General features: G+C 37.7%; 1 protein-coding gene across 5 annotated transcripts in view; it reads right to left on the reverse strand.

Moving 5' to 3' along the window:
• The window catches only part of APBA2 (amyloid beta precursor protein binding family A member 2), a 106,830-nt gene that overhangs the window by 30,950 nt on the left and 52,312 nt on the right, over positions 1-23,568 (reverse strand). For all 5 annotated transcript variants that reach the window (XM_074916885.1, XM_074916884.1, XM_074916887.1 and 2 more), the window contains 2 exons: positions 11,768-12,774; positions 241-321 (listed from right to left, as the gene is read on the reverse strand). In XM_074916885.1, coding sequence (XP_074772986.1) covers positions 241-321; positions 11,768-12,736 — 1,050 coding nt within the window. In that variant the 5' untranslated portion in view covers positions 12,737-12,774. The remainder of the gene's footprint in view (positions 1-240; positions 322-11,767; positions 12,775-23,568) is intronic.

The raw sequence follows: 23,568 nt of genomic DNA on the forward strand, positions 1-23,568 counted from the left end.
TTTACGCTTGAGTACATGCCATGGACATTTATATAAAAGAATGTGGCAGGAACAAATTCATGGGTATAGTTCAAAGACTTTTCAGAATATGCAGACATGGTATTTATTGTCAGTTCAGAAAAAGAAACAGAGACTAAATATGTGTGTGTGAGAGGAAGAAAGCTGAAAATTTGGTGCCTACTTCCCTAATGGAAACCTGAACACAGAAAGATAGTCAAGAGAAGGACCTAAGGTACCTACCTCAGGTGTATTATTATTGTCAACTGGTCCATTGAGGTCTGAACGCTGTTGCTTCCTTGGCTGCTCTAAACTATTGCACATCTATAAGAAAAAAAGAGAAAGGATTTCAAATTCTGTCTTCTGAAAAGCTTCAGAATAAAGCAGAGATTTCAGTGGAAGTCAATGGTACAAAGGTAGTCAGAAAAATTTCACCAGATTAAATTTAGAAAATTTTAATAAAAATTCATGAAACTTTAACATATGAAACTGCATTTAGCATGTTCTCCATCATTTTATGAAAGTCATTGGTCATGAAGCTGTTCTGTGTAGTTATTTATATGTACGTATATGTAGTTATTTATGTGCAATCAATATTCATTACTGATACTGAAATATCATAATGTGATATAATAGTTGGAGCTTCCTATTGTAGTTTAGCAAATATGAGATTCATATAAGAAAGTTAAGCTGTTTAATTATAATAAAATATCTACTTTGATTTAAATAATAAGACATTTCAATTGTCATTAAGTAGCAGTTACACACAGATTTAAATTTAAACTAAATGATTTTATTTCAATGCAAAATTTTTACATGAAATTAAGCCAAATACTGACATGTTCAAATTGTTCATAAACAAAAGTCAGAATTTTTACATGTGTTTATTCTCAGTACTGGGGCAAAATCAAAATAATCCAAAGAGCCACCTCTGATCTGAAAAACAGAATCCTAGCACTGAATATAGGATTCTCTGTTCATGGGAGATACCTCATGGCATCTCCTTCCTTTTGGGCCAAGCAGATCTACAGGATGCTGGCAGCACAGCTTCAGGATTCTGAAGAAATGTAAAAGGGAAAATATAAAACCTTACACAAAGAAAATACGAAGTCTTTTAAACTATGGAACACTCTTTTGTCTTCTAAGTTCTAATATTCTCAGGGGCAGAATTTCTTCTCCAGATGTGACGCAAGTCACAGAACACCAGCACCCAGCACAGCAAGTGCCTGTGTCCCATACGTACCAAGAAAGTGAAGTTTTCATGACTCAGAGTTTCAGTGTTAGAAGTCTGGAAAACCAAGGTGATTTCTGGAACAAATTTTTATGGTTTAGGATATTTCACTTTCCTTTTTTCTCAGTCTCCCCATTATGCATAAAAAAGAGTGCCTAAATGACACTGTCATTGTAAGGCTTCACAAATAAGAACTTGTATCAACGGTTGTGCAAATGAAAAACACTGAGCCGGTATTATTTCAAATGGTCAGGCTTAATATTACATGTGAACATAACTCCTTGTCTTCTGACTTTTGAATGAAATATGTAGCTGTAATCAAAGTCTGCATGTTCATCTCTAGACAAATTATTCCTTATGAGTAATAATTAGTCAGCTGAAGAAAATGTGCTAATGAAGCAGGCGCATTAGAGCTGTTAGCTCAGTAAGATAACATACACAAAGCAAAAATTCACCCAACTAGTAAGCAGAATTTTAGGAAAGAAAAGACTATCTAGGATATACACAGAGCACCAAGACTCGGGGACCTACTGACTAGTGGCTACATGGCTGCAAGAGCTAAGCAGCTTACCATATCCCTGCTTATAAATGCTATTCTGTTTGAGACAAGACAAATCTAATTATATTGCATGGCTAAACTAAAATGGAGCAATATGTGTTGACATGCAGTGAAATATATTAAGGAAATAAATATCTAGAGGCCTTTAATAAAACAAGCATAATAATCATACATTATTGCCTAAAATAGTAGGATTAGATCAAGTATGCTTTAAGCAGGGAAAATGACATGGCCACAATGAAGATACATTAAACTGTAAACAGCAATAGCAAATAAATTAACTCCCATATGTACAACAGAATGTTAATACTTCTAAAGCTCTGTCAGTTCTGATTACCACACACTTGACTGAACTGAAAATGCACCTGCATATAAAGAAAGATTGGTTGACTGGTTTAGTGAGTATACCCTGGGTGTCATAAACATTATTAAAACACATCTCTGTCACAAATCTTACACATTGGTTGGACTTACTCAGCCCTAGGGATCATAATACCAATCATGCTCTTTGGTAATAGTTGCATATATAATTCCATGTAGTTTTAATATAAAATATGACTAAACACTTGGCCAACATTTGTTTGATTTATACATAGCTGTAATTTATTGGAGTTCCTATTTTCAGTATTGTAGGAATATAAACAAACCTTGCTTCTTTATTGATTCCTAGCCACATATGTAGTATATATGTGTGAAATACTGGGGTTTCAACCCCAAGCCCCAAATGAAGGTTGACATATGGGTGATTTCCACAGCCCTTCACAGAGGGGGGGCGAGTTTGCCTTTAGGCTTCCCCCCAGGGTGCGGTGGCCTTGCAGACAGAGCCATTGGGTAAAGGAGCCCCGGGTGTCTGCATTCAGTAACCCAAGGTCAGGTGTCCCACTGAGGGATAAAAGCTGGGACCCCTGGCAGGCAGGGGCAGTGTCTGTCTGTGAGGTGGATGCCCTGTGCAGAGTTCCCTGTTGGGGAAGGACTTCCCGCCTCCCTGGGACTGGGCTCCAGTCAGGTATGGCTTTTGTAAACCTGAGCTGTGTGGAGATTCAGTATGTGGCTTCCTTGGTCTTATGTGTTTGGCTTGTTGACTCGGTTGTCTCCTGTCCCTTCTATGGGAGACTGCATTTCACCATTTATCCCACCCATTGTTGGTTGTGCAGTGTTGTTGTTGGGGTCAGTGGGATTGATGTTGATGGTGTATAATCTGATTGACTTGTTTGTACCCCCAGTGCTCACCGATGTACTGACCCTTTTGTATCAAATACAACATGGTTATTGGTTCATCTTTATGCTGGCTGTGTCCTTTACGCTAGGCCTGATAACTGGCAAAACAATGTGTCACATATGTAGTATGTATGTTATTGTATATTGGCTGGGTTCCAAAGAGATGTCTGTGCAGAATACACAACAAGTTGGGGTCAATCACATCACCTCTACAAGGAACATAAATGTTTTCTACTTACTGTATATGAAGGCCAATTTTTTTTTTTATCCCCAGTGTTTCATCTATGTGTTTAGGAACCCCAGTCTAATTGGGCAGAATTTCAGGTACAATGAATACTTCCTTTTCTTTTGTGCACATCTGCGCACACAATGTTCCACATCTGGCTGACTTATTAACACTTTGTTCTTAAAAATATTGTGATGGGGAGAGGAGAGTGTCACTGTGAACACTTACACTCAGCTTTGTTTGGAATAATATCACATTCTTGAGATCTTCTCGGCTTTGGAGTGTAGTACACCCTGTGTTCCTTCAGCAGCAGCAGCAGCACAAAGTATCAAGTAGTCATTAAGGGGAGCTGTGCCTGTCTGAAACTTTCCATGCTCAGCATATGTCTGCAAATATGTGGACTGTTACAATGACCCTTTACAAAATAAGGGTTGTAATCTTCATGCTAATGTTTGCTAACATGGTATCCCAGAAGGAAAAGTCAAAAAGAAGACCAGAGAGAAGGGCTTCCCTTTCTTCCCATAAGACTTACAGTGTCAAAGGAGAGTACTATGCAGAGTAAGCATGACTATATCTCCCATACACAGTTACAAACCATGTAGTCTTGCACATATGGAAGGAGATGCTTCTATACCAAGGATGAAGGGACTGTTTTGGATCTTCTTTATGGAATCATTTTTAGAAAATATAAATTCTGGTATTCAGGGTAGGCTGAAAATTGGTTCATGCTCCCAGGTGATCTGACCAATTTCAAATAAATTATCATAGTTGATACTTGCTTTCTTCATGTTTCTTACAGTTTCCAATTTATATTGTTAAGTGTTACAATAGCTAGAAAAATCACATTTAAGGGAAATTCTTATGAGGTATTATAAATATTTTACACCCTGACTTGCAGTTTAGAATAGGACCTAAAGCTAATCTGGAAATCTGGAATTGACTGCCCATTAACACAGTGGTACAGCTATGTTAAAAGTCTCTTATTCTGGGATAAGATTCTGATAAGAGGGCAGATTCTGCAAAGGAAAGATATTAAAATATTAAAGGTGTACTGTTATTAATACTTTTGCTTCTGAGCAAGTACCAAGGCACTGCCCAACATCATGGGAAGGAACCTGAGGCAGTAGAAAATGCCATCTTTAGGCCAGGAGGAATATCAGACTACTTATTTGAGGACACTGAAGCATCTATGCACATCTTGCTGAAATAAGCCTCAGCTCTATCCATGCCCCGGCCAGCCCTGTCCTATGGCTAATTGTCAGGCCTGGGGCCACCTGGGCCTCTCTCCTCACACCAATCTTGCAGGGCCCCTCCCAGCCAAGCAGACTCCCTTATAACTACCCTTCCTGCAATACAGAGTCCTTCTCAGCTGGAAGTGAGGGCTGGTAATGACTGAGTTCTGCTGCTTCTTAACACTACTGGTTGGTTACTCACTCCAGTGTAAGCTGTTTAGCTTTTCAGTCAAAGGTCATCTCAGCAATACAGTCTCCCTCAAAGTTGCCACCTGTGATCCCGAATGCTGCTGTGGTGCTGATGAAGCACTTTCCTACTGGAGAACATGCTGCTAGAAGCCAGCATGTTAGTCCCTTTCTTGTTTTGTTCAAAGGAATAGTTTGTCTGAGAGAGGGATGAAAGATTATTTTTTTCAAAATTGTTAATCCTTCTTGTAAAGAGTTGGTAAGCAAGCACTGTGTGCAGCTTAAAGGTGTGGTAAGACTTTATTACTATGTTTAAACATTTGAATAATGAGGCTCAGAATCCATACCTGCCAATCTCTTTACTTCCAATACTGTTCAAATATTATCAAATGTGTTCAGAAACTAATGTACTGCATATGTATTCTATAACTTGTCTTGAGGACCCCTAAGCTTCTTGGAAAAGAGATGTTTTGTGGTAGGTTGACTAGATTATTAAGGTACCTGTTGCACAAGAAAGCCAACAGATCTAACTGACTTTTCATCCAGGTTTGTTGTCTCTCTCTAGAATAAAGGTAAAGCAGATGGGTGGTGTTATATTTGTCACTTAAGGACAAAACTTCAGTTTCTAGTTTCAACTTCTGTGATCTTCTGTTGGTTTCTGAAGACAGTTTATCATTGGGCCATGTGTTCTCTTGATATTTAAACACTACTACATTTGTAGAAACACATCAAGGTGCAACTAAAACATATTTTTTGAATCAAGAGATGGTAACCTAGTAACAAGTCTATTAAGTACTATTCTTATTAAACTACATGACTGAAATAACTTCTCTTGTAAATGCTGGTGATGTGTAGTGGGAATGGCTTATTGTATCCCTACTGAGCTGCTGTATTAGTTATCGTGACATCAGTAACATGCTATTGTCAGTAGGAGCAATTTGACCCAGCAGGATACGCTTACAAAGATATAATCTGAATGAGGCAGTTCTTGACTAGCTGAAGGATTTCTGATTTTGATCACAGGAAAAAGAAGGCCAGACTTCACACTTTATTATATCACAAAGATTACAATACTTATGTGCTAATGATGTGGTGCTAGCACATGTCAGAAGTGAAGAGGAAATATTTGTAGAAAGGAGCATTTCCAAGTAAGCAAGTTGAGTATGGAAGTGGTGTTACGAAAACAGGAGTCAAAGTAACTTTAGAAATGTAAGCATTCTACGAAAGCATTTCAATACTCTATCTGATTTGAATAAACATTAAAACAATCATCAATTTATTTTTATCATCTTAAAGAAATAAGAGGGTTTTTTGTCCTTGCATGTATTTAAAATTGGGATTCAGAGAAATAACTGTGCTGAATGGTACATTTTTTATGTAGATGTAACTTGGACTGCATGCTGGCTTCTGCTTTAAACTTCCCAGAGGAGATTGTTAGTAATGCATCTTTAGGTAGGAGGAATTGATTTTGATATCTCCTGGTCTCCTGGTGTCAGGAGTTAATTGCTAAAAAGCTAGCTGACTCAGCCAACTAGCACAGAGAAACCGGTTTTGTTTGCGAATGTTTGGACTGTTTAGTACTCTTGAGTAAGTACTTGTTAAATTAGGGAACAGTCACTCAGTAATAGCTATTTAATGTTTCTGCCCCATAGCTGCCTAGAATGCATGGGAGAATGCAGCAAGGGGTTTTTTTCATACCCTTTATTTACAACCATTTGTGTTTTCCACAAATTCTATCAAATGAACCCCATAACACTTGGGCTGAATTTCAGTAAGACATTCCTAAAATACAGGTTGTCTAAAATGTCTATTATTTTAGCTGCTTCAAACTGTTCCAAGAGCAAAATCTTTCACAGACAAAAGACTCCTGGATTTGGCCTCTTTGTAGCAAAAGAGCACTGTGCCCATGCCAAGAGAAGGGAATAAACCTCAAATATTTTTGTTAATACTGAGCTCTACTAGTACAGGCAAACAGAACACAGTACTGATGTGTGCAAAGCTGTTGGAGAATAAACAGACAAAAAAGAAGACTAAAATTTTCTTTCATGGATTTGTTGTTAGTGGTATTTTATCTGTCTGTAAATGTCCATGTTGAAAAAGTGTAAAGGCAAAGCCCATATGAAAGTTGTGAAATGAGAATAACACTGCAGAAGCTTGTGGGGTCCCTACCAGATATGGGCATATTTGGTTAGGTTCTCAAATGTATGCCAGTGGTATGAAAGTATGATTGAGAAATAAGAAGCAATAGGACTTGCATGTCACAGACAGCATCATTAAAAAGTAGACTTTCCTCTGACATTCTCCTTAATGGTGATAATGACAAATCCCTATTTTTTCAAAAGGGTGTAGGTGAAGGTAGGGTGTTGGTGCTGATAAAAAATTGAATCTTTTCTTGTTGGTAAATAGATCTGTTTCAGTAGGGAAGGAGAGACTATGCATACTCAGGAGTTTGCCATCTGAAATCTAAGTAGATGAGACATGAAGAACGAAGGGCTGATTAGATGGTCAGTGCTCAAAGTGTTGAGTCCCATAGTCATCTTTACTCATCAGAAGTAGCTCTCAAGCCATGCCAATGCCAGTATTTCCTAAAAGTGTGACTAGTTGGGATGAAAAGAGTAAGCTCTGCTACATATGAGGTTCCAGAGAAGAGCAATTATTTATCAGTCCAATTAGTTCAAAAGACATCTTCCCAGCTGTTCTTCAATGTTTTGTTAACTTTTTTTATTGACTGTTTCTAGCAGTCTTTAATTATGGTACCTGACTGCACAGAGTTAGCATTAAGTTAGTACTAGTAGAATAATAGGTAATGCCATCATTCTCTGCAGTGCAATAGGAGAAACTAAAGTTTCAAGTGCTGTCAGGGAGCAGCTGGATGGCCTCAGACTTCTCTGTACCATACTGCTTCATGGGAAGGAAGCATGACACAATACTCTATGGTGAACTGATCTGGAGACTACTTTTTGTAGTTCAGGCTTTGGTTTAGACTAGGCCCTTGTTCATATTTTGTGTGGTACAAGCACTTATCTGCAACAGGAGACTACCCTCATTTTCTACCTAGTAAACCTGTTCCTAGGTTGATTATTTTTGTGCCAAGCCAATGATATTCTAGCTGAAGTTGAAGCTATGCAAATGTAATAACATTCCCAAAAGAAAAGAACTTCAAGTCAACAGCAACTACTCTTGCGCAGGAATACCATGTCAATTTAAATTTTCTGGTCATACTGTGTGCTAGTATGAGCTGAATGAGCCATTTAGTTCCTCTTCCTTCTTACTGCACCCAAAGATACACCTAAGTCAGTTAATTCATGTTCATTCAACAATAAAATCTGTGATAATTCAGAATTATATTAGTAGTGTATCTGACCATATTTGACTTCTCTTGAAGCTGAAACATGTAAAATGATTTATAAGCAAACCAAAATTTCTTTGTGTGTCAGATACATTAACAATTGGCTCAGTCTGAGATGACTAAGATGTCAAATGGGGGTGGGGGAAACTCATAGCTTGAGGAAGTTTTAAAATTTGAGTTGTCATAAAATACCCAAAATATTCAGTTTCAACTTCATGGATGTAGTGCCTTTCTTAAATAATGTAAGCATGGAAAACCTGCAATAAATAAGTTGTGCTAAACAATGAGTTAGAGCCAATATAGACTCTAAATGGATGATAGGTTTCCCTTAGGCTTGTCTAGTGCAAATCCTCTTCTGCACTTCCCTAGAGGTATTTACGAATAAAGGCTCATACAAGCAAGCCCATATATTCCCAAAGTTTTCAAGGGTAAACATGTATATTTAAGACTCGAGACTGACCCATGCTGTAAGATGAGATGCTTACTTTGTTTTCCATTCTCTGTAGATTGTTGGCTCTTTCTTAGAAGTGACTACTGCTCTCTGGTGATTAATTGCTAAAAGCAAACCTAGCAGCTGGAACCTTTAAAATTGCATTTGTCTACTGGTTATTTAACATTTTGTAAGAAGGATAATTGCTAGCATTTATCATAGGCTAAGAATTAATAGTTATACATTTTTAAAGGTATGTAAAAATGTATTGTGTGTTAGTTACTGTTAACTAATCTGAAATTTTATGCATCAATATTACCACCTATGGGAGGCAGGAGAGGAGCAGAAACGTGAAAAACTAAGGACAGCATAGTATGTGTATAAAACCACAAAATGCACATTCCTGTTTGCTTGTTGTTTACAATAACTCACACAGTACCTTGGTTTAACTTAAAAGCATTCAAATCTACATTTACTTAAAGAATTGGGGCAAAAAAAGTGTTCCATATATGCAATACGTGTGCTTCTGTGTCATTTTCTCACCATGATATTTTGGACTGTGTGATGCACACTTACAATAACTGAAATCTTTTAGAAAGATGACAAAACCAAGGATCTTCCAAGCAAATTCGCTGCAAACAATGTCTGGCATGCAAATCTACTGACAATGGCCTTGCATTGTTCTCCTTTCACTATGTAAGAATTTTAATTATTGTAATTAAAAGAATGACTACCACAGTGGCACAACTGAGAGACAGGTTCATTTAGACAGTGCACTAATTGCATCCATCCCTTAGATATTTTATAGGAAACACTTAGAGAATTCAGTGCCCTGGAAGAAAAACAAAATCCTCTGATTATCTAAAATCTTTGAGGTCTATTATCTATGTTAAAGGTCAAGTTGCACCTCATGTTAAGGAAATTTAAGGACCTATTCAGTATAAAACTCACTTTGTCAGAAATGGGTACTCTAATGCCCTCACAATGAGCCTGATTTTTAGATAAAGCTGTGGATAATGAGCAACCTGCAGTAGGTGAACAGAACAAAGCAAGGTAAAACTAGGCTTGTTATGATAAACACATTCAAGAATGCTTGCCAAATATTATTTAACTTGCTTTTTAATCCTTTTATATCCCTGGAGGCTTGGGGTTGGGGAGGGGAGAATCTCCTCATGTGTCCATTTGTGAGCCTCTATCTCAGTAAGAAATGTTGCTGCACACCTTTATGCCTTGGAGGCCTATGTGCTTTTCTTTTCAATGAAGATGCCTACAGCAGCTTTGCTCTGTCTCCTTTCTTACAAATTAAATGCATGTCTTGTCATCCAGTTCATTTATCCCTTCGTACTGAAATGGATACCTGTATCCCTGTATCTCTACTTTCCTTTCTCCCTTCATAGTTGGAGGAACAAAATACTGTGTATTATTTAATACTGTATGTTAGACAATAGTTTGTGGGTTTTATGAAGAGTGATTGTAGAAACTCAGTGGCTACAGGCCAGCCAGTGGCTACCTATCACTGCAACACTTCCTCCATTATCAAAAAGGATTAAGACATTGGCCCAAGACTGACTGGAAATAACAATTAAAGCTCAGACAAGCAACTCAGAAGTACTTAGGTCTCTTTGTTTATTTTCACACCAGTGGCAGCTTATCAATATTCTGGTGTTACAAAACCCCCAGTTGTTAACAGTCTAGCAAGAATAATAAGGGTACAATACAATTCAGCTCAACCTCTGCTAAATAAACTTTGAAAGAATACAAAAAAAAATTGAAATTAAAGTGTATTTTGAATTAGGTTTTGAATTAGCAATCATTCTGGGGAAAAACAACCCAACAATTTCTTATTCAAGCATACAGAAGAATTCACTAACTTTTGTATTTCAAGAGCTCCACTTCTCTTTCTGTTCTGCAAATACTTTCAAAACTTACAAGCAGCAACACTCCCAGTAGCAGCTGCTAGTATACTGTGACAGAAAGACTATTAGTCTAAAACATGCTAACTAGACTTCTCTGCTCCTAGCCAATACCAGTAACTGTTCAAACCATTCAAGATTATCAAGCTTACTCCTACAAGCTAGAACTTTTAGGCTGGCAGTAAGGCACTGAATATAGTAAGTTACACAATCTGGTTCTAATTATAGTTCTGAAAATAGAATGCAGAAATTAATATTAAAAACTTGCTGTAGATAGGGGGATATTTTCATATTTCCCATAAGATTTTTTTGTTCACAATTATAATAACGGTCTATCTGTTCATTCGGTGGAATGGACATACTTTAATGTCAGTTTTTAATAGAATCACCTAGATAAAATTGCTTAACTGTGGGGCACTTAACTACAGAAAATCATAATATTTATAGATTTGATAAAGCTGAAAACAGGAAACTTACACCTCTGAAGTTTAATAAAGCATTTTTATTAAAGGTAAGGCAAAATAATGCACTTATTCTTACTAGTCCATCATCTAGGTACATGTTATGTTTTACCTCTTTTAGGTAGATCTCCATTCACTCTAGAAGGTAACTAATAATTCAGCTGCATATCACTTTAGAGATGCAAAGTGAAAGCTTTAAACTGACCTTAGAGCAAAGGGAATTAGGTATGTCCCTCTGTAAGGAAGTAAGCACATTCGATTTGAAACTTTAAAAAAAAGAAAACCTCACACCTCTTTTCTTCTAGGAAAGTTTGAGCTCCATTTCCAGATTCTTTTTTCTGGCACTCAACATTAGAACAAGAAAAGATCATGCATGGTTTAAATTAATATCTACATCATCCTTGTGATAAAAAACTGCTTAACAGCATTTTTGGTACAAGTAAAGCTCGTATTTCTTCCTCTTGCCCAGGTCAAGATATGACCACCTAGTACAAAAACACAGCAATATGCAGGCACTTCTTGTAGTTGTGTTTAATATATGCAGTATCTAGCCTTGGCATACATTCTACTGCAAACAAAATTAAAAGTAATGACCTACGAAGGCAATGGAATGGGAGACCTTCATGGAAAAAACCCCTTTAACTACCGGAATGCTGATCCCAGTTTTAAGTTATCTAGTGTGTCACTGCAGAATAAAAATAGTGTAAATAAACTAGTTTTGCCCCATGCATTAGAATACCTTGTTTTACTTAAATTGTTTGTTCTCTGTGCAAAACCACTTTCCTAGTTTACCTAAATTGACTACGTTCAGCACATTTTTCTAAACATACAACACACATGTAGCTGTGAATGCAATACAGAGTTAAAAAGTAAAAATACTGTTCTCTAATTCTATTTGGAATTACTAACTAATGTAACATTTGCATAATGCCTCTGACAGTCTGGTTAAACAGAGAACTTCATACCTGCTCTTGCGGCCACTTCTGTCTTTCCTCTGGGGTTCTTGACTTTGCTTTAAAACCTCTAGGCACATCTCCACTGTGCTTAGAGGCAGATGGGATATTCAGTGATTTTGGCCTCCCCTCATGCCTGTTAGCACTGTGAACAGCTTCTCCCTTTGAACAAGTCTCTTTATAGTCATGTGCCATGTTTTCAGTCCCAGTGTGCTCTGGACTCATTTCTGTTGTACTATTAATACTGCTCATGCTCATACTCATTTTAATTTCTGCTACAATCTGGTCAATGTCCTCTTCCTGTTCTTCCAGCTCTGCATCCTCTTTTCTAGAATGATAAGGTGATATTCCCTGTGAGTTTCCATTAGCCTCTGCTGGGTAATAGTCCGGATAGCCACCTTCACTCTGACAATACTGTATGTTTTCTTCTTGGTCTTGAATCTCCAAAGATGACACTTCATCCTCCAAAATCTGAACACCATTAGCTTGACCTTCCTGCCACTCTTGACTGTCTGCCACCTCATTTTCATCTTGGTGCTGAATTTTACCTTCAGCCCATTCTTCTACAGCTTCCTGACATTCATCTGTTTCAACATGGTGTTCCTCATGGGGAGCATACTCCTCCCCATTGCAGTCCATTCCTTCCAGATAACTGTCATCCTCTGGACAGTATCTGATGTAGTACGTAATCCCCTCCTCTTCTTCTGGCAAACCTTCATCATAGTCCTCCTCCTCAGAGGTGTTATTCACATAGTCAGAGCTGGAGTCACCATCTCCACTATGATCATTGCACTCATGTTCCACAGGTGTAGGACTACCTTGTCTGACAGTTGCTAGTTCTGCCTCCTTCGCTGCATAATCTTCAATAGGAAGGTCACTTTCTTCATCTTCCGGCTCCCTGTTGTGAGATGAAGTAGGGCAAGCTCTCACTCTGTGATCCAGCATGCTGGCTGTAGTGCTTTGACGTTTCCTGTTTGCCATAGCCAACTCCTTATATGACAATCATTTCTAAGCAATTACTGTAGGGAAGATGAAAAAACACACATTCAGGAAAAGGTCATCAGTGATGTTAAGAAATAAATCAATAGATTTATATGGTAAAAAGGATGTGTTTGTAGATATTTAAACCAGATTCACAGACAGATAACTTTTAAAATGCTCATGTTATAGAACCATAAAACTAAAGTCATAACTTGCACACTGAAAGGAAGAGATAAAGAGAAGGTTCTACATTTATGCTAAATGTATTCTAGTGTAGGATCTTTTCTGTCAATTTGACAGAGAATTAAACCTGAACCTTGAAATTAGTTTTCAATTTCTTTTCCTCGCCAGTAAGGGGTCATGCTTTGACCACTATGCAGTAAACAGGAGCTCTTTTCAATTTTCAGTTTAGGCATTTCTTTGATGTGTACTGAAAGCATACACTCAGAATCTGACCTGCTCTTACCAAAACTAAAGGAAAATAATTCTGTTAACTTGGCAGTCACATAGGGTGCTAAAGGATCATGCACTGCTATTGAAAAAATTCTTTAAAAAATATCACTCACTGGTATATTAACTCTTACTAGCTGGATGTCATTAAGTATCTCCCATAGTTAAACCAAATATTGCTTTTGGAATAGATTATTTCAGTTGGAAGGGACCTATAATCATCCTCTAGTCCAATTACCTGACCAGTTCAGAGCTGACCGAGTTAAAGCATGTTATTAAGGCCCTTGTCCAAATGCCTTTTAAACAGCGACAGGCTGGGGGCATTGGTCACCTCTCTAGAAAGACTGTTCCAGTGTTTGACCACCCTCTTGGTAAAGAAATGCTTCCTAATGTCCAGTTTAAACCTACTCTGGTGCAGCTTTGAACCATTCCCACACCTCCTATCACTGGATACCAGGGAGAAGAGCTCAGCGCCTTCCTCTCCACTTCCCCTCCTCAGGAAGCTGTAGAGAGCAATGACATTGCCCTCAACCTCCTTTTCTCCAAACCAGACAAGCCCAAAGTCCTTAGCTGCCCCTCATAGGACATTCCTTCCAGCCCTTTCACCAGCTTGTCCTCCTCTGGTCACATAAAAGGACCATCACATCCCTCTTAAATTGTGGGGTCCAGAACTGCACACAGTACTCCAGGCGAGGCTGCACCAGTGCCAAATACAGCAGGAGAATCGCTTCTTTTGACTGTCTGGTTTTACTGTGTTTGCACCCCAGGATGAGGTTTGCCCTCTTGACTGCTGGGGCTCATATTGACTCATATTGATCCTGCAGCCAACCAGCACCCACAAATGTCTTTCTGCAGAGCTGCTTTCCAGCCACTCCTCCCATTTTATACTTGTGTCTGGGCATTATTCTGTCCCAGGTATGGACTCTGGCTTTTCAACTTGACAAGCTTCATCCCATTAATCATAACCCAATGCTCCAATCTACCTTGATCCCTCTGCAAGATTGTTTTTCAAACAGTCTAATCCCAGGGAAAAAAATACACATTTACAATAAAAGCTCATTAATTCTTCACACTAAATACTTGTGCCATTTTAAATTACATATTTTTGTCTAAATACTGGACTTAAATAAACAGATTATATGAACCTTATCAAAAATAGTCAAAATAAAGAAAACAGCTAATTATAGGCTTGACAACTGATCTGCTGTGTATGATTTGGATGGGGGAAACAATGTACTTTCAGTATATATGTTTCTCTGTATATTTCATTGTTGTATGCTTATGATAAGCTTGACCTGTGCAGTTACTTAACTGGAGTGAACTGAGCTCAGAAATAGACTTCTGAAATGTACCACACAACTGCATGCTTGATTATATGCATATAACAAAGGCATGTCAGCCAATGATATGATCATTTCGACATAACCAGTTTCTCAAGTCTTGTGTGTGCATATAGAGAACTAAACCTAGTATGGAGTTAGAGGATTAGCGGATATCTATATGGGTATGAATTTCCTAAACATTATTATCAAAAATATCCTGTCACTAACCTCATAGATATCACTTCTGAATTTCTGATACCACAAGGAAAACCCCAAACCTGCATTTGTGACAAATCCAGGAATCTCATGCATCTATGGGTTAGTGTAATGGCACCACATGGCAAATCTAAACTCTCCCTGAAACAGCAATTCTAGATTCTCGGATACAAAGCAGAGATGCATGTCAGTCACAGGAGGAGACATGAATAGAAACAAGTTTGTGAAGCTCTCTTTAGTTACTGATACCTTGCAGAACTAGTCTTGACAGAAAGCTTTGAAGTAAATAGTATATCCTAAGTGAAGTGTTAGATGAGAAAATCAAAGGAGAAGGCACAACTTTCCCAGTGATTACTTGTACCTTCTCACTGTCAGAACTATCAGACTTACAAGACTTTCTCAATATGATCTCTATGCCCACTATGATCCCTTTAATAAACTAGGTATCAATTCTTACTTTGGAGTCAGTCATAAGTCAATCTGTCCACTAGTGTTGCCTCTGATTTAGTTAGCTTCACTTACTGCAAACTAAGGATCTTTCTGTACTGTGATTGCAGAATAAGCAAAAATTATTTTACATTTAATTAAAATAACAGTCTAGTCACAACACTGCAATGCTCTGCACAGGCTGCAAAGAACTGCCCACAAGCAAGATAAAGCACTTGTATGACCAGATCGGGAAGGGGTAAGCAAACATGTCTAAAACAAGTTAAGACAATGCTACAAAAAAAGATATTTTAGAATGGCAATGCAGGAAAGAACTACAGACACCTCATCTGTCTTAAGTGAAAGTTATTTACCAAATATCTCTCTCAAGAAGAGAACAGATTAGTGTCTCTTAAGGAAAGAACTGTTCTCATTTACAGTAGCCTCAGTCTACTAGTCATTGGAAATGTTCTCTGTATTAAGAAATACTTAGAGATGTACAGTGCACTAGACCCTGCATACAAGTCACTACAGTGTAGCTGAAGATAAAGCAGCAGAAAGAATGTAACGCAAATACAGTTTGAAACTCCATGACTCATATTTTCCTAAAGCATATGGAGATGAGAACCCTTTTTTTAGCCAAACAGTGTAATGGAGTTTTTCTACCCACATCTGAGAATCTTCATTTAGTATCCAGGCCCTGGAACTGCCTTAAGTGATATCACTGCAGTGATACCCTTTTATAAATTCCAATAGTTGAATGTTCATAGATAATACTTACCTGCAAGAAAATCTGCTGCATGCTAGACACTGTAAAGCAGTGTTTGTCACAGGAAGCCATTCATACCTACTCTGAAGAGCCGAAAGCCAGTGGCTAGACAGGGCAGGAGCTGAGAAAGGGAGGGATGGCTGATGCATGGCAGCTACAACAGCTGTGGGGAAATTTCCAGGTTAGAGGCTCTGAGGCCTCTAAGAAAATGGTTACCTGGGCAGCATTAATAACAGCAGCTGCAGCTCTCCCCTAATAGCGGCATGTGAAAGTGCAGCATGTGTGCTATGGGAGGGAAAGTGAAGGAAGGACTTCAGATAAATAGTGGTGGACTGGAAACTTTTTAGAGCATAGGTGATGAGAGGAAAGTAATTCCTCTCATGCATGTCTAGCACTGACATACTAGAAGGACAGAGGAAACTGGGTTTCACTTAATTCAGCCTGAGTGCTTCACCTCTGTATACTGAAATTGTGGCACATGTTCCCAATGGAAGTAAAATAAGCCTGATTTTTCAATAAGAGGCAAGGCTGATCTTAATGCTATGGAAACTGATGTTGCAAAGCAATCTCTGCATAACAATTACAATTCTAGTTGGCCTCCTTACCTTTGCCATCTTCTCTGTCAGGCACTACTTTTCAGAAAACCAAGTACAGATCACATTAAAATAAAAAAGCAGAACTTATTATTCTCAGCCTCTGAATTGTAGACTGAATGTGCACTGATTATACCATCTTCAGCTATGAAATTTAACTTCAACTGTACTGGCACATCTGAATTACTAAATAGAGTTTTCAAACACAAGTCTGAAAATTGCTCTTTATGGACCTGCACATACGTTTCTGTCAAGGAAACAAACAGCTGTATTTTAACTCAAATACTAGAACATCCAAGGTTGCCTAGTTTTCTTCCACCATTTCAAAATATCTCTCAGGCTTCCTAGAAAAATACTTTAGTCTTACGTTAGCTTTAGCATAACCTGAATCTTTTAAAACCTAAAATCGTTCTAGGCTGTTTCTAAGTTGTCTTATGTCACACAGCAAAGTGCTAGTTCCTGAAGGCCACAGGTCCAAACTCTTTCATCTTCTCATCTACAGAGATGTTAGTTTATCTGTGTGGACGGCAATTAACTGAACTCAATGTATTCAGATTTTAAAAGAACAAAACCAGAACTTGGATGTTTTTTGAGAAATGGAATAGATAAATTTTTACCACACATTCTGCTATTCAGTCTACTGTGCAGAAGCCTTCAGTCATCTACTGCAGGGATTAATAGTTTTCCTAATTTTTTCAGTAAATCTATGGTGTTAGAAGGTTACATAGCCACTATTCACATATTGTTTACTAAGAATGCTCTTGAAATTGGAGAAAATACTGGATTTCTATCTAACACTACTCCAATGTCCTCTGCAGGATAGTAGTAATGATTTTCTGGATCCAGAGGCACCGTATAATAAAGGCTTCAACTGACTCAACAGGTTACTCCCTATGCTTAGTGTAAGACTTCCTCCTACTCCTGATATCTCCTTAGCTCCCTCCTTAGGTCAAAATTCTGTATTCATTCAAGTGCATTTTTCAACTTCTGACTGGGGGGAAGTGCTCCTGAGAACACCAGGGGTCAGTGCTGTATCCTCCTTTACTCTCCTCAGGATTCAGCAATTTTACCTTGCTGAGACAAACAAACGCTGATTTGTGTTGTACAGTGCACCACTAAAGTTCCATCAGTGTAACGATCAGTGATTAAGGGACCAAGTTACACAGGGTTCTCAACAAACGTGTTTTGCTTTATTTTTCTTAAGTACCCCTGCCTCAGCTCAATGTTGAGAGGGAAAGAAATCAATCTCCAGAAAACATATGTTGTATTTCTTCTGTGTGGCAGTAAAAAGGAGTATGCATAGGGGAACCAATCTCTTCTGGTGCTAGAAACAGGACCACAGGCTTACAGCTGGAATTAATCTAATCAGTGCTCATTATAGAGTCATTAGCTTTCTCTTGAAATCCTTGCATCTAATTCCACACAGCTGCGGAGAGGGTTTATGGAAATTAACACTTCTACATCTTTTCACCTGTGTAGAAAGATACCTTCACTACTTTCTTCCCATGGAGAGAGACCAATTAAATTAGCATTAAAAATGGGAAATGGTACACAATTGTAAACATGGTGACAAAGTGAAATACCCAGTGTAATATTCCTGGCTGTGTTTAAAGAACTGCTTTACATATGTACTTGATTCACAAGATGAATAGCATTCTAGTGGGAGCAAAACAAGCTCTCTGACAGTTTTTCATTTAACATGCATAGTGATCTGAGGGGATTGTGGATTGAGAGGGTTGTTAGCTTCTTTTGTCAACAAATGTACTATTGCATGCTTATCTACAGCCAAATGATCTTTTGCGCCCTGCTTTTGCAACCTATAGGTGAACCTAAGAGTTTTACTCAATTTTATATACTTGCTTTATTTTGCAAGGCCTCTTTCCTGTGCTTACTCCTCCTCAGGTTCCTTTCTTCATCTAATTCTCAGTCTTCTCTCTCACACTTCAAAAATCTGTACCCTCTGCCAGCTTTGACAAAATTCCCACGCAAGTTTTGCTTCCCTAAAATTGTTCAATACCTCATATTTTCCCCAAATATTCAGTATGATCTAGCTGCTATTAAATTGGTTCTAAAAAGATATAACTCTCTACCCTTTATAAGTCATCTTCAGATGTAAGTGGAACATAAGCATTGCAACACAATTTACCATCAGGCTAGATTATAGCACATATGGCCTACAGGCTTGCTTTTCTGCTGCTGAGCTCTTTTCTCAACGCACTGCTGACTTAAACTGTTCCAGATGTTAGCCCTATATATTCATAATCTATAAATGCTGTAAAAAAAACCAAACCAAAACAACAGACCACACCCCTTTCAACACAGACATACATTTAGAACTACTATATTTATCAAGTTACTTGGTACAACAGTAACTGAGCTAATAGTATTTTTCAACAGAACCCATCAGAAAATTCGTGATTGCATAACTTTACATTAATTACACTAGTCTCTTTTCCAATAAGCAGATAAGTTAAAAAAACCTAGCATCAATTTCTTCAAAATAATTTTAATATCAAACTAATAGTATTTCTCAGTAGGCTTTCATTACAGAAGACTTAATAGACTCCCATCTGCTAAGACAACCAAGATGAATGGTAACTGATCCTAGACTGGAAACTAGAATTTTTAGTACGTAGATGACAGAACAAGAGTCTGCCATGACTATGTCAGATTCTGCAGTCACTTGATTCCTAAGGCCAAACTGCATTAACTTCATGTTCATTTTGTGGCAGATCTGACTCTACGCACCGTGAGAATTCACCATGCAGAGTGCAGGATAACCTGCTACCTCTTTTAAAAGCAGGTATAAATGGGATCTGGAACCCTGATCCACCTGTGTAACTCACTGTATACTAAGCATGTGGACACTGATTTCAAAAGGAGCACCGTATCTCTAACGAAGGAAAGGTAGAGAAGAGCATACAGCAATTTGAGTTCTGGGGGTGTTGGTCCCCCATACACAGAGTGAGCCTGTGTAACACTGATCTTCTAGCATTTGTATATGGAAACAGTAAGACTGTGTCCTACAATCAGAACAACCGCAGTGTAATTAAATTAGGATCATGTTGTGCCATGCTGAGAGGCACCTCAATTTTATTAAAACTGAGAAGTGTTTTTCTGAGTAAGGCTGGCACTGCCTGACACTACTTATTAGCCAGGCCTCTAAAGCCTTTGAATTTAAAACAAAAAAACTCTACAAAACTATAAACTGTTATTTCAGGGAGGGGAAAGACCTAGAACAGAAGTTTCAGTTCTTTGTTAGGACACAAGCAGAATTGGTACTTTTATATGTCTGGGATATTAGATCTGCATCTGCATGCAGTATAGTCAAATGCATGAATGTCTTCTGCTCAATGCATGCTCAGCAGATCCCCAAATGCCTGTTTCTCTGGGATTTTTGTGACCATAGATGATTTACAGGTGCTGTTTGAACCTGCAGGTCTTAGAGATGGCCCATTTCCTCAGCCCAAAAAAACCCCAACCTTTTTGGAGAGGGGAAAAAAACATCGCTAAAGACACCTGAGAAATCCAGATATGTGGTAGGGCTGAGCTCTGGTCTCACTTAAGAGTTAGCTTGTTATTTATAAACCAATGAAATGGCTTCATTCACCTGTTTGTGAAAATAATACCGTAAATATTTTCAAGTAAGGAACTGTCTGAGTACAAAAACTATTCATTTTTAGCAACTTAGTAGAAAAATCGATCTATGAAACTTGAGACCGAAGATGGGGCAGAGGTCCAGTGTTTGTTTCTATACAGAACTCAAAACTGAGCACCAGCAGCCTAAGCCAGCAGTTAAGTTAGTCTTGTGAATGCCACTTCTGCCTTTTATGGTGTATGCTAGCTATCCTCCCTCAGAAAGCTTTCTACATACTTTATTAAAACTCTCTATGAATACAACAAGTATTTAAGTAAGCCACACTAATGCAACTTTGCAGACATACATCACTATTCAACAGCACTCCTGACACAATTTTAAAAAATCAGGCAAACTCAAAGAGAATTAGGGACGACTCTGAATTTATGGGGAGTATATTTCTTTTTATGAGTTACCATGCATAAACAATACATCTGATTAAAACTTTTTAAGTTACTAATATTACTTTTTGCAGAAAAGCCTAACTGAAAATATTCAGAAGCCATTTAGAAAATAAACTTTGATAAATAGATGGAATGCATGAATGAACCTGAAGTGTTTTGTCAGTGCTGTTGACAATTTAGAACACTTCCAGGAAGTTTGTTTAAAGCTTAACTAGATGTGAATTTCCAGTTTCTGTTGACTCTTGCTAAATGCCCTAAACAATCCTTTCTATTTCTTCGAGAGAATATTCATCCCAACCCACAACAGGAATGAGAGGGCTAACAGAAGCCAAAAAAGTCTTAAATGAGTACTTTTGCTATTTATTTTAAGATATTTCTACTCTCACATATATGACTTCTTCTAGATAGGGATCTAAAAATAAGATTTGCAGACATAAATTGTGGATAGAATTATCAGAAACCTGTTTAGCAAACTTCATATTTTCCATCTTTTTGCTTCATTTAAAATAAAACCCAGCAAACTTCAAATAAGAAGATACATTTTAAAGCACTGTTGCTTGCAGCAAGCAATGCTGCATTAGAAATGCATTTTGTCCTGTGAAATTCCATTCAAAATTACCCTATTTTAATCTGACTCCTTTTCTTTTCCATGAGTACCCTTAGAAAACGTTGACAGTCTGTCAAAAAAAAAATTTACCACGTCAACACTGTAGTTAGATGTCTTTCAATATTTTTTTGCTTAGCCTCTTCTATCAAGACCCAGTTTGCTACCTCCCTGCTGGGCAGATGAGAGGCTGAGGCTCCCTCAAGTCCAAAGCAAGGTACTTTACACCCTCTGAATAGACAAGGCAGAAACCCACCAAACACATCTTTTGAAGAGAAGAGATGGTTTATGCTCCCCCAGTGTCTCTAGCTCATACAGTAAATGCTGTCAGTTTGGCAGCTCAACTGCAGTGGCTAAGTGGCAGTGCTGAGAGCAGCTGGGTTTCATACAACACTGACCATGTGTCCAGCTGTACACAATCCCTTGTTTTCAGTAAGAACAAAAATAAGGTAGAAAGTTAAAACTTAAAAATATCAACAAAAGTTATTTAAATTTGTTAATTGTAGCAGCAGCATGCTAAATTGCAGATTCGTGATCTTCCTTTTAATCTCAACTCCTCACCCTCTCACAGTGTAGGTATGTTTTATAATTTTATGATTGCATATTATTTTTTATCACCTGCCTTCTGCTTTGTTCAAAGCACAGCTGCAAGAGTCCAGGAGGAAGAACAGCTAAAGGCAACTATAAATTTGGTGCTATTTAGTGTTTCAGAGCTTCAATTTATCATTAACTATTATTTTAATATGCTTAACATAATCAAAACATAGAATTAGAAAACAGCAAGAGATTTGCATGGGAAGCACAGAGAAAGAATGATTTTTAAAGAAATGAGGGAAACGTGTGTGGGAAGTGAAAATGAGCAGCATCTAAAAATAGATAGCATTAAAATACATGACTCGATAGTTATCTCAAGAGTAGCCACTAGGGTCTTCCTGTGTAGCTAAGGAAAAAAAGGAATTCTCTTATCATTCACTTCTATTCAACTGTGTCTACCGTTAATCTGAGGTAGTCACAAAAGATATCAATTTGGGAAAAAAAAATAAATCACTGAACGAGCAAACAAGAAAGAAAATTATATATCCATTAATACCCACCATTATGATTATTTTATTAGTTTAACAACTGACAGTAGAGTGAGGAATTAAAGTTCTGAGATAACAAATGCATGTTTCTGTATGTTGGGATTATTTCAGCTGCACTCTTGCAGAAAGTCTGCTTAAAGCTACAACAGCTGCAGTATACTAGTTACCTCAACAGCCTAGGATTTCCAAAATACATACCCCTGTATTCACAGGCAATGCTTTTAAAATGGAGCAGACTGTCTTGAGTTACTACCTTGCTATAACAATAATTGGTCAGCAAGCAGGTTGCATTCTGAGTAGAATATGAAATAGCTATGCATTGAAGAAATGAATGGCATATACTGACCAGTTGTATCACACCTCCTCCTCACCCTGCAACCAAAGAGAAACAATAGATAATTTGCTCCTGTTAAACCACATCAACGTGATCCCTCAGTATATTTGAAATGTTTCATTCCCTCACATGAAAAGTCTTTACAATTGTTTTTCTATAGGTCAGACAACCTTCCTTTCATGCTGTTCACCAAATGACATCAAGAGGTTTTGAGACGACTTAATTGTTTTTCATCTTTTTAAAAGACTGCACATTCTGAACTGTGTTCCTGCATTTCTTCTCATGGTATATATTTGCTCTGCTTGGTTTTATCTAATAAGCCTTCAAAATTCAATAGTTATGTTATAAATGCCATTCTAAAAGTGCTCTATAATTAGAACCCACCAACAGAAATTAAAAGTAGAACAGAGACAAAGATATGATAAAGACAGTATAAAATCCTATGGGATTGCCGAAATGGTATTTTTGAATGTACATCCCAACTGAATGTAGCTTTTACAATTAAAAAGATCAGCTATTTCCTGGTGAAGCAATAAAAATACATGTAATCGCGTATTTAATTATCATTTATAGTTCATGTGGCTTAATCATTCTTTAGGGTTTAATTTCACAGCTCAAAGAGGGATACTAAACCTGTAATGCCACATCCATACAGTTACTTAAGTCAAGATTTTAGGACTAGTATCAGTTTTGCAGTGTTATCCTGCTGTACAGAAAAACACACCAGAAACATAACCTCACTACAGATATCTTAAACTGGGGGAGGGACAGAAGCAGAATATTTTTATTCAACAGAATAAGATGAGCCTCCAAAATTAAGGCAATGAGATTGTATGGCCTATCCTTGTGGTTGTCCTGCTCCAAGAGATCAGTTTATAATAATGAAAAGTATCCCTTGTGTTTCACCTGCACACAAATGCTCCAATGATAGCTATGCAGAGGGTTCAGCTTCAAAATTAATTTCATAATAAATATAAATTTTAGTATCTTTTCAT

Source organism: Athene noctua, chromosome 13 (genome assembly GCF_965140245.1).
Source record: "Athene noctua chromosome 13, bAthNoc1.hap1.1, whole genome shotgun sequence".
Lineage (NCBI taxonomy): Eukaryota > Metazoa > Chordata > Aves > Strigiformes > Strigidae > Athene > Athene noctua.